A 13,974-nucleotide genomic window follows, 5' to 3' on the forward strand; every position below is an offset into this window, starting at 1 on the left:
GTGTCTCCTCTTCTGTGTGTCTGTAATCTCCATCTGGCTTTCTCTTATAAAGATACTTGTGATGGCATTTAGGGCCCACTAAAATAATCTAGCTAATCTCTTTAATTTAAGATCTTCAATCTAATCGTATCTGCAAAGACACTTTTCCCAAAGAAGGTAACAGTTACTGGTTTTAGGAATTAGGATCTGATATCTTTGGGTGGTCATTATTCAGCCTACTACACACACTTTAAGTGTAATTTTTTCAACAATGACTAGATGAGGAAGGTGCTTCCATCAGACAACCACTGAAAACCACCAGAAAACCAAGTTAGGTTAAAGAAATAGAAGAAACAAATGAGTGAGAAAGCTGGGATTTGAATCTAGGGCATTGAATTCCTACGTTCCAGGGAGCCACTAAACTATGCTGCTTTCTCAAAAGAGGAAAATTCACAAATTCATACAAACTGAAAAATCCAGGTAACATTTGTCTTCAGCAAAGCTTGGGCTAGAGGCTCCAACAATGTCATCAGCACTTGATTTCTCTGCATCATTCAGCTCACTCTCCCATGTTGATTTTAGACTGGAATTCCCTGTTGTGTTCTCTGGTACCTCTGAGCTCACAACATCCTTGCTGGTTTAAACCCAATCACTCCACCCATCGCTGTGGCCAGGAGAATGAACTCTTCTCACTGACTGTGCCTGAATCACATGCCAACCCTGGAGCTAGGGGGTAGGGTGACAGCCCTGCTCAAATTGCACAAACTCATAGTGGGAGGGCATTTCTCCAAAGTCAAATCAGAGTGTTGCTACCAGAGGTCAGGTTAAAAGACACTGAGAGGCCGACCCAAAATAACAAATGTCCACTGAAGAAGGTTTTCACTACAAACAGGAAACCATTTCTAGGAAGCAACTTGCTCTCAGTTTACCTCCTCAGAGAAGTTGGTATTATTTACTTGTACATAAGCTTATGCACAAATGACCTAGGAAGGACCCTTGCCCACTGGAAGGTATGTCACTAGCCTCCTAACTCTTCTCTGCCTGTGTTCCTTGTCAAATGCAAAGCATGGAACAAATGTGCTTCATCAGAAAATCTCTGTAAGTCACTAATCTAGTCTAAGATTTCTGTTCTCTGTAAGCTGTCCTCAGGGCTAGTAAGAGAATTAGTAGAAGGTAGATGGTAAAAAGAATGCCTTTCTATTGTCTCTAAATCCTTTATAATGTTTTAATAATTTTCATATTTAAGATGCTATTAAGTTATTAAAAGTTATGAACTTTGTGGCTACTTCAGTGTGGTAAACCACGTTATACAGAGGCACAGGGTCTCCTGTCTTACTTTGAGTCTCCATCCTGCATCTTTCTATTTCAGAGCTCACAAGGTCAGTACAAAAAGAGGAAAAGCATAAATTAGAACGGACTATGTTCAAGACATTGGCTGCTCTCGGACATATAATTCTTTTCAGTTGCTAATTTTAAGAATTCTGTTGAGGTTCTTTCTTCAATACTATAGACAAGCAAAAGAAAATTCCTGACAAGAAATGGGAAGAAACATAGATATCTAAAGCAGAAAGAAACTAAGAGAAGCAGAGAAGCACTTGCAAAATTCTGTATGATGATCTCTAAAGACATTATCCCAAATTTATTCCCTCATTTAGAAATCCCTCAATTATAGTCTGTTTTCATACATGGAGGAAGATAAATATGTTTCAAATCTTCAAAAATCAAATTATTTTGTAATATCTAATTCAATTTTCTTTTCCACTTCATTAAAAAAATATCTCTAGCTTCCACGTTTCTTATAAATTGTTATGGAAGCTGGTCTTAAGTTCCTCCAAATAATTTTGTGAGAATGAGTCAAAAAATAGTATTACTATATTTGTTAATATCCTAGTATACGTAAAGTCATCAAAATATAAAATAAAAGACTTTATAAACACTGTTAATCTTAAAGCATGAACATTCTTTATCTTAAAGCATTGTTAAAATTCATTATGCCTTCATTTTATATTTAAAGGAATAGATTTGTGATTTGGAACACACACACATACTCCTTTCCAAATTGGCTAAGGAACAATCCAATATCCCCTAAATATATTTGCTTGACCTGAATATCACGACATCTTATTGAGATTAACTAAAATCTGTTTTCAAATTTAAACAACTCAAATTAGACCTACGTATTTTTTTGTTCCCAAGGGAATGCATACGTAGATGAATACTATATAATACATGGTAACTATAAACTAATATTTAATGTATATTAAAAAAAATTGAGTTTTACATGTGATTTCTAATTATCAAGACCCATAAGTCACTGGCAGCATGAAAATAGAAACTGGTTAAGCAGCACTGTAGAATAGCTATATACTCAGAAAGGAAATTATTTCATATTTTTTTATTTTGCTCTATTAAGAAAAATATGGGCATGTATTACATGCAAGCACAGGGTACATATTTACTAAAGATATTTGATATTATAATTGTTACATTGTATTTTTAAAGTTGATATCCTTGGATTAAATTCAAGGAATGTTTGTCCTGTCCTCACCTAAGATGTTCAGCTTATCGAAGGTAACGCAACCAAATTTGTCAATGCAGCATGAGCAAAAGGCACATATACCCCACACACAGGACTCACTCTTCTTTCTAATCTCACAAACTTTAATCAAGTTCTGGAATTAATGTGACTGATATCTTAGATCATGCATCCATTCACACTGAAGTGAATATTGGAAATATGTTTAAAAAATAGATCCAAGTTACAGACTTAATATACACTTTTTGAGATAAGAACCTGGAGAAATGAATTGCAATTTTAATTTAAATATAAACTCTGAGATCAGCCCTTCACAGCTGTCTGGTGGGACATATGCAAACTTTCCTAGTAAAATGTCTCTGACTTCAACAGAGCCTATAATAGGATTGTCAGGAGGACCACTGTCCTCCTTGTGCTCCTAATCAATCCTTCACTCCTTTCTCCCATGCCCCACCCCCCCAAAACCTTGGCCTCGTGATTACAAACTACTAAAGAGAACAACCCCCCAAAAGAAAAGCCCCGCCACCTTTCCGGCCTGGCTGGTGACCTAGGCGGCACAGTGGTTATGGCGCTTGGTCATTGTTCTACATTTAAGAGGAGCTACATGCAACCGGACGGCTTCCTGCAGTCTTTCCAGGACTCCAGGAGTGGAACCCCGGCAACTTCTGGAAGGACCGAGGCCTAGGTCGCATTAATTGCACTTGTTGGGTGTTGGTGTCGGGTGGCGAGCCCCTCTCCCTGCAAGCGCCCCAGACACCCAGAGGTACTCAGAGCCGGTGTGGTCCAGTCAGGCAGGGCCGCTACGATGAAGGGCCACTGAGGATGCTGTGCGCAGGCGGGGGCCGGGCAGGGGCCCCCAAGCTTCTTAGGGGAGATGGTGCTGGGATTTGGTCCCGGAGACAGACCATCATTAAGATGGGATTACTCGGGCTTCCCTGGTGGCGCAGTGGTTGAGAGTCCGCCTGCCGATGCAGGGGACACGGGTTCGTGCCCCGGTCCAGGAAGATCCCGCGTGCCGCGGAGCGTCTGGGCCTGTGAGCCATGGCCGCTGAGCCTGCGCGTCTGGAGCCTGTGCTCCGCAACAGGAGAGGCCACAACAGTGAGAGGCCCGCGTAACGCAAAAAAAAAAAAAAGATGGGATTACTCACCTTTTCTAAGAGACCCTGACAACTAGTCTTCTCACTCTCTTTGCTGTTTACCTTAATCTCCACAGACCCTCAGTATTTCCTCCTTCCTTGAATCACCCCCAAAACCCTTCACTGTGCCCTAAGAAACATCAGGTCTTTCATCAGCTAAATTGACACTCTAGCTATATCTCTATATGTTCCCCCATCTTCCGGTTCTTATTTTCCTAAGGGCATAGCTTCTTCAGCAACTCTCAAGGGGTTACACCCTTTCCCTACTCTAAGGATAAAGTCAACTTCTTCCTTGATCTTTATTGACACTTCCCAATCATTTCTCTTTTCTCTTAAAAAAGGGTGGGGGGGGGTGGATTTTATTTTTCACAGCAAACTATCTTTTCATAGTCCATTAACTTTCACTCTTTCCCAGATTTTGTTTATCTCACCCTTCTCCTCACACCTCAGAACTCCAATACTTCCCATCCCATCCTCAAGTGAAGACCTCACTTCTAAATTCACTGAAAAATAGAAGCAACCACACCACCTAATCTACCAAAACACCTGTGTCTGTGCCCATGACCCTGCCTTCCTCTGACAATGGATGAGCTTTCTTTGCTCCTCCTAAGGCCTTCCTCTTCCTTGATTGAAACATGAGTAACATATTTCACACTTTCCTGATTTCCCTCCTAGCTGCTCTTTTCCACTTCCTTTGCTGGGTACTCCTCTTCTTATTCCCTAAATATTAGAATCCCCCAAGGACTTAGTCCTTGGATTTTTTTCTCTACCTACATTTACTTCTTAGATGATCTAATCTAAGTCTGTGATTGTCAATAAAATCTATACCTCTGCTGTCCGATAGAGTAGCCACTCATCAACTGTAGCTATTGAGCATTTGAAATGTGGCTAGTCCAATTTCTACAATATACACTGGATTTTGGAAACTTAAGATGAAAATAATGTAAAATATCTCCTTAATAATTTTTATACTAATTATTAAAATAATATTTTAGATATATTAGGTTAAATAAATCTATTATTAAAATTAATTTTACCTGCCTTTTTTTTTTACTTTTTATGTGGCCACTAGGAAATTTTCAGTTACAACTTTTGTAGCTCTCATTTCTATTGAACATATTTCTATTGGACATTGATCTCTACGTTAATGACTCCAACCTTTTCTATATGCCCACACTGACATAACAGACTACCTATTAGACATTTTCATTTATATATGTATTGATAAAAAGAACCTCAACATAATGTGTCTAAATCTTAACTCTGGGTTTCTGCCTATTCCAAAACTGCATCTCTCTATCTCTCTCTCTCTCCCCAATCTCAGGAAATGGCAATTCTTATCTTCCAGTTCATCAGGCCTAAAGCCTAAGAATCACCCTTCCTTGATCTTCCTTTCCCTCACACTCCACCCCCAATCTTTCAGCAAGTACTGACAACTTGCCACCAAAATATTTTCAAGGGAGTATTTTAAGGACTTGAGCTTACGGAACAGGAATGAACAATGAGGGAAAAAAATAAAACAAGAAAGAAGTGAGAAATAATGTAAGAATCCTTTTTGAGTTGACCACCACCACAAGAGACTGGCTGCTTAACTATTTGGGACCTTCTGAGAAGCTTTATAGAATGTAACTGAGACCCTTCCACCCAGGGGAAGAAAGGAGGAAACATTATCCATCAGCCCTCACCCTCCCTTACTGGACTGCTCATGTGTCAGAGCTGAGCCCATTCCTGTGGGTGTCCCAAGCCAGGAAGGAGCTGGGGAAGCCTGGAAGGAACCTCACCACAGCAGGGGAAGGAATAAGAAGTGAGCCAAGAGGATCTCAAGCTGTATGGACGGTGTTTGCCAAAATGCTCCAGAGAGCAGACTGAGCATCTCTTCCCAACTCCAGTGATCAGTGATGTCATATCGGTAGCTTGAAATCGGCTATGTGAGAGCATTTACACTATGGAAATCGGCAAAAACCGCAGATTAGGCTTGCTCCCTCCTCCCACCACAGCCAGTTGTTGAACATGTCCTACAGCATCACTGACAACAAGGTTCTGCCTTTCAGACAGCTGCAGCTGACCCCTCTCCAGCTCCTTCTCAGAACTGCAGGCACATCTGTTCTTTTTGCACTTCTTTGAAAGCACGTCTGTGCTTCCCTCACTTGGGCCATTGCAAATAGTTTTCCCATGGCCTAGAACTTCAAGCAGGAATTACTCCTCATCTAAGAAATTTTTTCTCATTTCTCACATCTTAGCTCAAATGACACTTCCTCTAGGAAGCCTTTGCTGACCACCAGACCAGGTCCAATTCATATGTCCTATACTCTCAATCTGTATATAAGTGATGATTTAATTAATATCTGTTTCTTCAGTTAGACTACAAGTTCCATGAGGGATCAAGTCATGACCATTTTTTCTCACTCACCAAGTTTTGTATATTTACTCAATGTCCGAACAAAAGTTTTTCAAGCAACAGATATTAAAAGCACTTTTACCACTCTCGCATGAGTGAAACTGCAATTGTTTTTTAACAGTGTTGAAAAAGAGTCTTTATACTTGAAAATGTGGGGAGCCATGTTGAGAGCACAAGACATTTTTATGGATGTGCATCACTTCCAGCTATAATCCACTGAGCCAAATCTCAGTCATATAGCTCCTCCTAACTACAAGGGACATGAGAAATGTAATTTAGCCAAGTACCCAGGAAGAAAAGGATATAGTAAGTTTGATGAGCATATAGCCAGTCTCTGCCACAGTCTGCCCTTTTGGACATCAAATATCCATTCTTATCCTCTGACACGACACAAAGGAGACAACCCAAAGTTCCACCAAGGCACTACATCCAGCTCAGAGCCCAGGATCTCTGGCTGTTTGTAGTCTTTTCCATCAGGCCCAGATGTGGCTCCTTCTGGTCTAATAATAATGTGCACCAAATTCATAAATTATTTCCACCTTTCTCCAAAAGCACACAACAGCCAGTAGTGGAGCAGGTATAGGATAACCTCAGTAAAAACGCCACTAGTGAAAGGGGAAATGAGAAGATGCATAGCAATCACTAGGCCAAAGAAGTTATGGAATTCTGCTGGGGAGGCACTGAGAAGTCCCCTACGCTGCAGGTGGGGAAATTCTCTGAGTAGACAAGGATTCTGTTCTGAGCAGCACTCCCTTGTTCACTTTTTTATTGGCCCCGGGTCAACTCTGGGAAGATTTTTCCTTGCACCTTGGCCACATCTTGTTATTATCCTACTTGGAGACTGTATAGCCTTTGTAATCCACTTCCAGACAAAGCCAGGTTATTTTACTTTTGAACATTCAATTAAATCAAGGTTCATGGTTTCTTTGGCAACAAAATCTTCTAAAATACTTGGTAGACGTTTTAATCTATTTTCTTCCAATTCTACATGCCAATAACCACATTCAAAGTTCATTTTTTATACATAGCTTTAAAATATCCTTTGTATCCTCACTTCTTTACCCCCTGCCTTAGTCTCTCAAAGTGCCTTTAGGTCATCTGAAACAATGAGCTGGGTTGGGAAAAACATACCCTTAATCTGATTTTTGCTACAATGATAAGTCTTAGTAGATATTTGCTCAAAACCAAGGACCCAAATACTTGGTACCTCTCTATGCTCTTTCATTTCTGATTGCAAACCAGCCAATACTTTTCTTACTTCATCTCTTTTCTTTATAAAAACTTCCCAAAGGCAGCCCAAACCACCAACATATTTTAATAATGCTGTTTCCCAACTTCTTCACCTAGAGCTACAAAGCTCAGTAGATACATGGTTTAGATTCCAGTTTATTGCATACATAAGAAGCATCTCCAACCCTTTAATTTGCTATATGTTTCCATGCTGCCACTCAGTACCACTAAGCCAATGAATCCTACAGCCCTTCTCTGTTATGTTCCACCTTATTGTTGACCTAATCTAGATAACTCTACTTCTCAAATATTTCTAAAATCTCTCCCCTCAGTTCTATCCCCAGTGCCACTGCCTTAATTCAAGTCATCTTTTCTCGTGGGAGTTACTGTCTCCTCATTGGTCTCTGTGCCTCCAAAATTCATCATACCTCATCTCTGCTGCCAGTATATGTTCTAAAATGCAAATATGACCACTGCAACTTTTCTTTAAAACATCTGGATTACTTTTAGGTTAAAATTCAATGTTCTTCTAGTCTCATCTCTAATTACTCCCCAATCCTAAGTCAGTTATGTAAAATTATTTCAGTTCCCTCAAGTACACTATAATTACTTTCTCAGATATTCATTGTCATGTAGACACTAGACGCTCTGACTAGATAGGACTTTTCTTCCTTCTTGAGTTAACGCTTATTCATCCTTCAAAATTTACCAGACTTTAAATCTCCTGGGAATCCATCCCTATTCCTAAATCTGAATCAGGTATCTTTCCAATTGATTTTTAAAGAGGTAGAGCTTGTTTTTATTATAGTCAGTCACACTGTACTATAATCATCTATTTATCCTCCTTCATCCAACCACACACAAATTATATATAGCAAATTTCAACTTCTTGAGGGCAAGTAGCATATCTTTTAACTCTCTATATCTCACCTAGTAAATAAATTTGGTTGAACAAATGCATGAACCCCACAGTTTCAGTTCAGCAGCGACCCACAACATCAATCTTGAATCTTCACCTATCTCTCTCTCAGGTGTCAGACCTCCATTTCCAACTTTCTAATGGTTATCTCCATATGCATGTCTACTTAATAGGTCTAAAACTGAATTTGTTATCTTTTACATCCCTTTCTTCACCTGCCCTAAATCTGCTTCTCTTTCTGAATTCCTAACTCAGCTTAATGATGTCTGTTGAGCTTTCCAGTCTAGAAACCTGAATATCTTTCTTTAGGAATTCTTTGGTCAAACAAATTGGTGATAGCCAGGTTAAAAAACATTAAACAGATTTCTTTTCTGTAGTATTTCTTAGAGTTTTCAATATATTAGTGCTCAATATGGATCTCCAAGAAGTAAATGCATTTTTTCAAACTCACCTTACCAAGAACACTTATGTCAAGGTGAATCACTCAGGACTAGTGTTCTGAAAACTACACTTTGAGAAATGCTGCTGGAACATCCCTCCTCCACACTTCATGCTTCACTACTGCCCTACTTTAAGCCTCTGCCATCCTTTACATGGACCATCTCTTTCCTGGGCAGCTTCCTTTCTTATCTCTCTGGCACCATTCTCTCCACAGCCTCTACCACCAGTTTTATTTTTCTAAACAGAAAGAATCGGTCATACCTCACCCCCATCATCACTGGCTCTCCATTACACATAGGGTCAACTCCTAGGTCTGCTATTATATTCACATCAAAACCTAGCCTCACCCCTCTCCCCAACTTCATTTCTTACCGTATCTCTCCTTTCCCAAAACATATCACTTTCTTTTGTCCTTCAGAGCTTTAATATTTTTCTCCCATGGTTCAATATGGCCTTTCCTGTTACCACCTACCTTTAACAAACTTCTCCTTAAAACCGATTTCTAATGAGATCTCATCTGAGAAAGTTTCATTCTGGCATCTGGTTGGTTACTCCTCAGTGCTTCCATAATGCTTTGTACTGACTCTAGTACAGCAGTTGTCACACTATATGATAAGAAATTACCCAAGTATTTATCCCCACCATTACTCTCTGAGCCTTTTAAGCTTTGTTTCTCCAACTCCTAACATACTGCCTGGCACAGAGCAGGCACTCACTGAATGAAAAAATTCAAATGAATGAATAACATAATAAGCAATAACAAAAGAGGGAAAATGCAGACGAAGTTATGAAAGCTTATAACTAGAAATGTACTTTAAGAGGTCATTCCAGCCAGGAAAACCAGTTAGTCTCAGAAAACAGTATAACCTTGCCTAAATAGACCTCCAGGTTCCACCTTACCAAGCTCCTGAAAGAGAATAAACCTTTATCACAATTGGTCTTAAAGGAAACTCTATAGCTCCCAAAAATCCCTTTAGGGTTTTGGGGGGACACACTCACAAATAGCTTGCCTACCCTACCTACCCTGCTCAACAACAAAATCCAGAGCCATGATCCTCTGCATGCTCTAGGAACAGTGTCTGTTGGAAGAAGTGGCTAACCGGTTTCGTTCCCCTGCATTCCTCTCTCCCATTAGGATGCCCTCTTCTCAATATCTGGTGGCTCCCAGAGGTTAGCAGCCCTTTTAATCATGCCTCCCTACCTTTCACTGCTAACATTTAAAGTGTAGGATTTTGTTTGAACAAGGAAATTCCATTACAAGCACACCATAAGCAAACAGTTTTGCCTGCTGGCTTGCTAAATGTCTTTGCTCCACCAAAAACTTACCTTTCACAATTAGATCTATAGACCCCTTGTATTTTTTTTTTACATTGAAAATGTGTGGCTCCTTGAAAGAAGTTCGTGATGGAGCCTCCTCAGAATGTCCACTTTTGGAACAGTCTTTGGGAAAACAAATCATTTTGTATGCTGCCTGAAGTTCTCGGACCGTATCAAGTGTTTCCTGTTTTTTGATCTCCAAAGGTATGAATTTCCTACATTTCGGTTTCTGATGTTTATTTCTAAAGACATTTATAGAAGTACCTGGAACTTTATTCTATGAACAAAACAAAAATAAATTTAATAAAATTTAATTTTAACTGTATAAAAATTATGTAATCAATTTTGTTAATAAATTAATAAAATTATATCCACTAAATATATTTTACAAAGTACCTTAACTTAAAGCACATGACAATAATCAGATAAAGCAGATGTTATCCTTTATAGTTCTCCAAAAGCCTTTAACAAGCATGAGGGTTACATTCAACTTAAAAAATATATGAATTTTAAAATAGTGATTTTTTCCTCAAATGTGATATTTTCTAATACAGCTTTAAAGTCCATTTTAAAATAGAAGTTTTCAAATAGACATATAAGAATTTATTTTCAACCATCTTTGGAGAATCTTCAAATGTCAAAAAAATGCTAACACCCCCAAAACTCTCTGTTGAACCAGAAATAACTGCTCATACATGGAGGTAGATTCTCAAAAAAAGCATATTACTAATTGAATATGTATTTTAGATCCTTTCAATCACTTAATTTCTTATTAATTTTGACTACTTTGAGCAACAGAAAAATAATACAGTCCCAGGTCTCTGACAGGCAATTATCCAAACAATTATAATTGTTTTAGTCTAGCAATTCTCTGGCCCACAGATAGAGCTACAGCTCTCCTCCTCCCCACAAGAAAAGATTTAGACAAATTCAAGCTGTTGCCAACTCAAGATGACAATAAGGGGACTTCCCTGGCGGTCCAGTGGTAAAGAATCCGCCTTCCAGTGCAGAGGACACGGGTTCAATTCCTGGTTGGGGAACTAAGATCCCACATGCCACGGGGCAACTAAGTCCATGCCCCACAACTACTGAACCCGCGCCTCAACTAGAGAGCCCGCGGGCCGCAAACTACAGAGCCCATGCGCCCTGGAGCCTGCACGCCACAACTAGAGAAGAGAAAACCCTCGTGCCACAGCAAGAGAGAAGCCCGCGCACTACAAGGAAAGATCCCCCATGCCGCGACTGAGACCTGACACGGCCAAAAAAAACAAAATAGAAGATGCCAATAAGGAGGTTTTAATAGACTAGTATTACATTTTACCAAGCAACCAAAGGTAGAATATTATGCTGTTATTATTAGATAAAATTCTAAAAATAGGTGAAGGTTCTAAGGCACAGCTACCTAACTGTGAAGACAGTGCACTTTTCATCTCACATGCCTACTAGTGAAATCAAATACTTCTAATTGATTAGAGGCAAAAATTAGTTAAGCAATGTTAACAATGTTGATTACAAGATTAAATAAAACCTATGGTCAGTCTCAGCCTAGAGGACCATTCAAAAGAAACATATGTAAAAATTATAATCCTCTTCCCCCTCACAGTAAGCATAGAAAAATACTTAAAATCTTTATTTAAAATTCTGTTTTTTTTTTTAAAACTATTCAAAATGGAGAAGAATAGTGTGGCACACAGTAAACCATCCTAAGTCCCCTGCCCTCACCTGTCTCCCCAAAGGCCCATTATCACAACGGCAGCTGCTCCCCAAATTATCCGTTCTCCTCTGTAGATGCTCTCCTCCAAAATTTCACCCTGTACCCACCCTCCTGCCTCTTTGCCACCCCTTTCCCTTTCATTCCTTCTCACCTTCCAAATCCATGCCATTAAGCAATTATTTATTGAGCCAGACACAAGGCTTACTGCTAGAGATGCAACATTCAAAAAAAGACAGTTACTGCCCTCAAGGAGCTATTAGACTAGTAAACAGTCCTAATACAAAGTGATGTAGGAGAAGATACAGGTAAGCATGTCATGCAGGTGGCATAAGAGAGACGCCTCTCACAGTATATTTTATCTGTTAGCTTTGCCTAACAGTGTTTAGAGAGGGATATTTACTTGAGATATTTAATCCAAAAACTTGTTATAATTCATCAACAGGAGACATTAAAAATTAAATTAAATGTGCAAACTTAAAATATATGTAATTAAATAAGCTGTAGAGCTGAAAAATCTTTTTAAATTTTTAAATTTAAAATTTTTAAATGCAATCTGAAATCAATTTTTATAGCTAGTAAGGATTTCATTTTCTCTTCTATTCAAAATCTATTAGGGTTCATGCAATCATTTGGATCAATTATTGTAGTATATAAAAATTGCTATTAGTTTCCTGAAAAATACAGTGTTAGATAAATGCAAAGCACTAACCTCATTTATTTTCTTATAGTGTTGGGCAATGAGAGTTTTTGCTTCTTGAAAAAAATCTTGCTTGGGAATCTCTAATATAGGACCTAAAATAGAAACAGAGAAATAGTTTATTTTTTTTAATGTAGTTAACGTACTTTCTTAACCAAAAATGGCAAAACTATGAAACTGAAATTTGGAGAGTTATGTTTTTTGCGTTACGCGGGCCTCTCACTGCTGTGGCCTCTCCCGTTCCGGGGCACAGGCTTGGACGCGCAGGATCACCGGCCATGGCTCACGGGCCCAGCCACTCCGTGGCATGTGGGATCTTCCTGGACCGGGGCACGAACCCGTGTCCCCTGCATCGGCAGGCGGACTCTCAACCACTGCGCCACCAGGGAAGCCCTGGAGAGTTATGAATTTGCAGGATGTTATAAAAAGAAAATTTTATAAGTGGATGTTTAAAGAGAATGCAAAGGAAGTTAATGTAATGTTCCTTTAATGTAATATTTTACTTTAAAAAAAACATTAGCTTACAATGGTCAGAGTGTTAAGTAGATTATCCTAAATTATTAAAGTCCAAGGGAGACCAAAGAAAACACACAAAATTGATATCTCCTTTAGTTCTGAAAGTTCTTTAAATTCAGAAGACACACCATGATTTGGACACAAAAATTATTAGTAAGTCTATCTGTGTTTTCTATACCTGATGACTAATTAATATGGCTGTACATTTCTTCAAGAATATTTACGTTACAACTTGATAAAATTATAACTGCATAATAAAACTCAAAAGGTTTATTAAGTAGGAATAGCATTGAAATAAAAATATATGTACCTACAAGTGGGTAACACTACAATGATAACTCATCCCTCATCTGTATTTTTCTAAGATTCTTATTCATTTTACCCAGATCTATGTATAGAATTCTATAGCGTGTACATAGAATACATCATCTTCATTTAGTCTCATCTAAGATTTCCTACTTATATATTTCCTTTATTATTAGCTGATTCTGATGTTTTTAAGTTTCTTGGCTTTCTCTTCCTAACCTGGACTCAGTAAAATTTAAATATATTACTTATCAAATTAGCTTTTCAGTCTGGCCTGTATGCTCCCCATTTCTTTAATTACACCTCCTTTAGTACCCTTGGGATCAAGATTTTCTCTCTCTTCTTTTCACCTACTCAAATTTTAAGCCATTAAAAACTCCATCTTCATGCAAATCAAAACCACAATAAGATACTATCTTAGTCTGTTTGGGTTGGTATAACAAAATACCACAGACTGGGTAGGTTATAAACAACAAAAATTTGTTTATCTCAATTCTGGAGGCTGGAAGTCCAATATCAAGGTGGCAGCATGGTCGGGTGAGGGCCCTCTTCCTGGTCGTAGATGTCTAGTTGTATCCTCACATAGTGGAGGGGAGTAGGAAGGTCTGTGGGGCCTCTTTTACACCAGCACTAATCCCATTCGTGAGGGTTCCACCCTCATGACCTGATCACCTTCCAAAGGCCTCAACCCCTAATACCATCATCACATTGGGCATTAGGATTTCAACATATGAATTTTAGGGGGACACAAACATTCAGACTATAGCAGATACCACCACATGCCC

At 38.8% G+C, this 13,974-nt stretch overlaps 1 protein-coding gene across 1 annotated transcript in view; it reads right to left on the minus strand.

Moving 5' to 3' along the window:
* The window catches only part of IQCM (IQ motif containing M), a 335,271-nt gene extending 322,624 nt beyond the window's left edge, over nt 1–12,647 (minus strand). The window contains exons 1-3 of the mRNA XM_027117094.1: nt 12,641–12,647; nt 12,380–12,462; nt 9,966–10,233 (exon numbers count right to left, since the gene is read on the minus strand). Of these exons, the coding sequence (XP_026972895.1) occupies nt 9,966–10,233; nt 12,380–12,462; nt 12,641–12,647 (358 nt within the window). The remainder of the gene's footprint in view (nt 1–9,965; nt 10,234–12,379; nt 12,463–12,640) is intronic.
* Nucleotides 12,648–13,974: the final 1,327 nt, after the last annotated feature.

The sequence above is a fragment of the Aethalodelphis obliquidens genome, unplaced genomic scaffold (genome assembly GCF_003676395.1).
Source record: "Aethalodelphis obliquidens isolate GAN/ISIS:26980383/991018 unplaced genomic scaffold, ASM367639v1 scaffold17, whole genome shotgun sequence".
In the NCBI taxonomy this organism is placed as follows: Eukaryota; Metazoa; Chordata; class Mammalia; order Artiodactyla; family Delphinidae; genus Aethalodelphis; species Aethalodelphis obliquidens.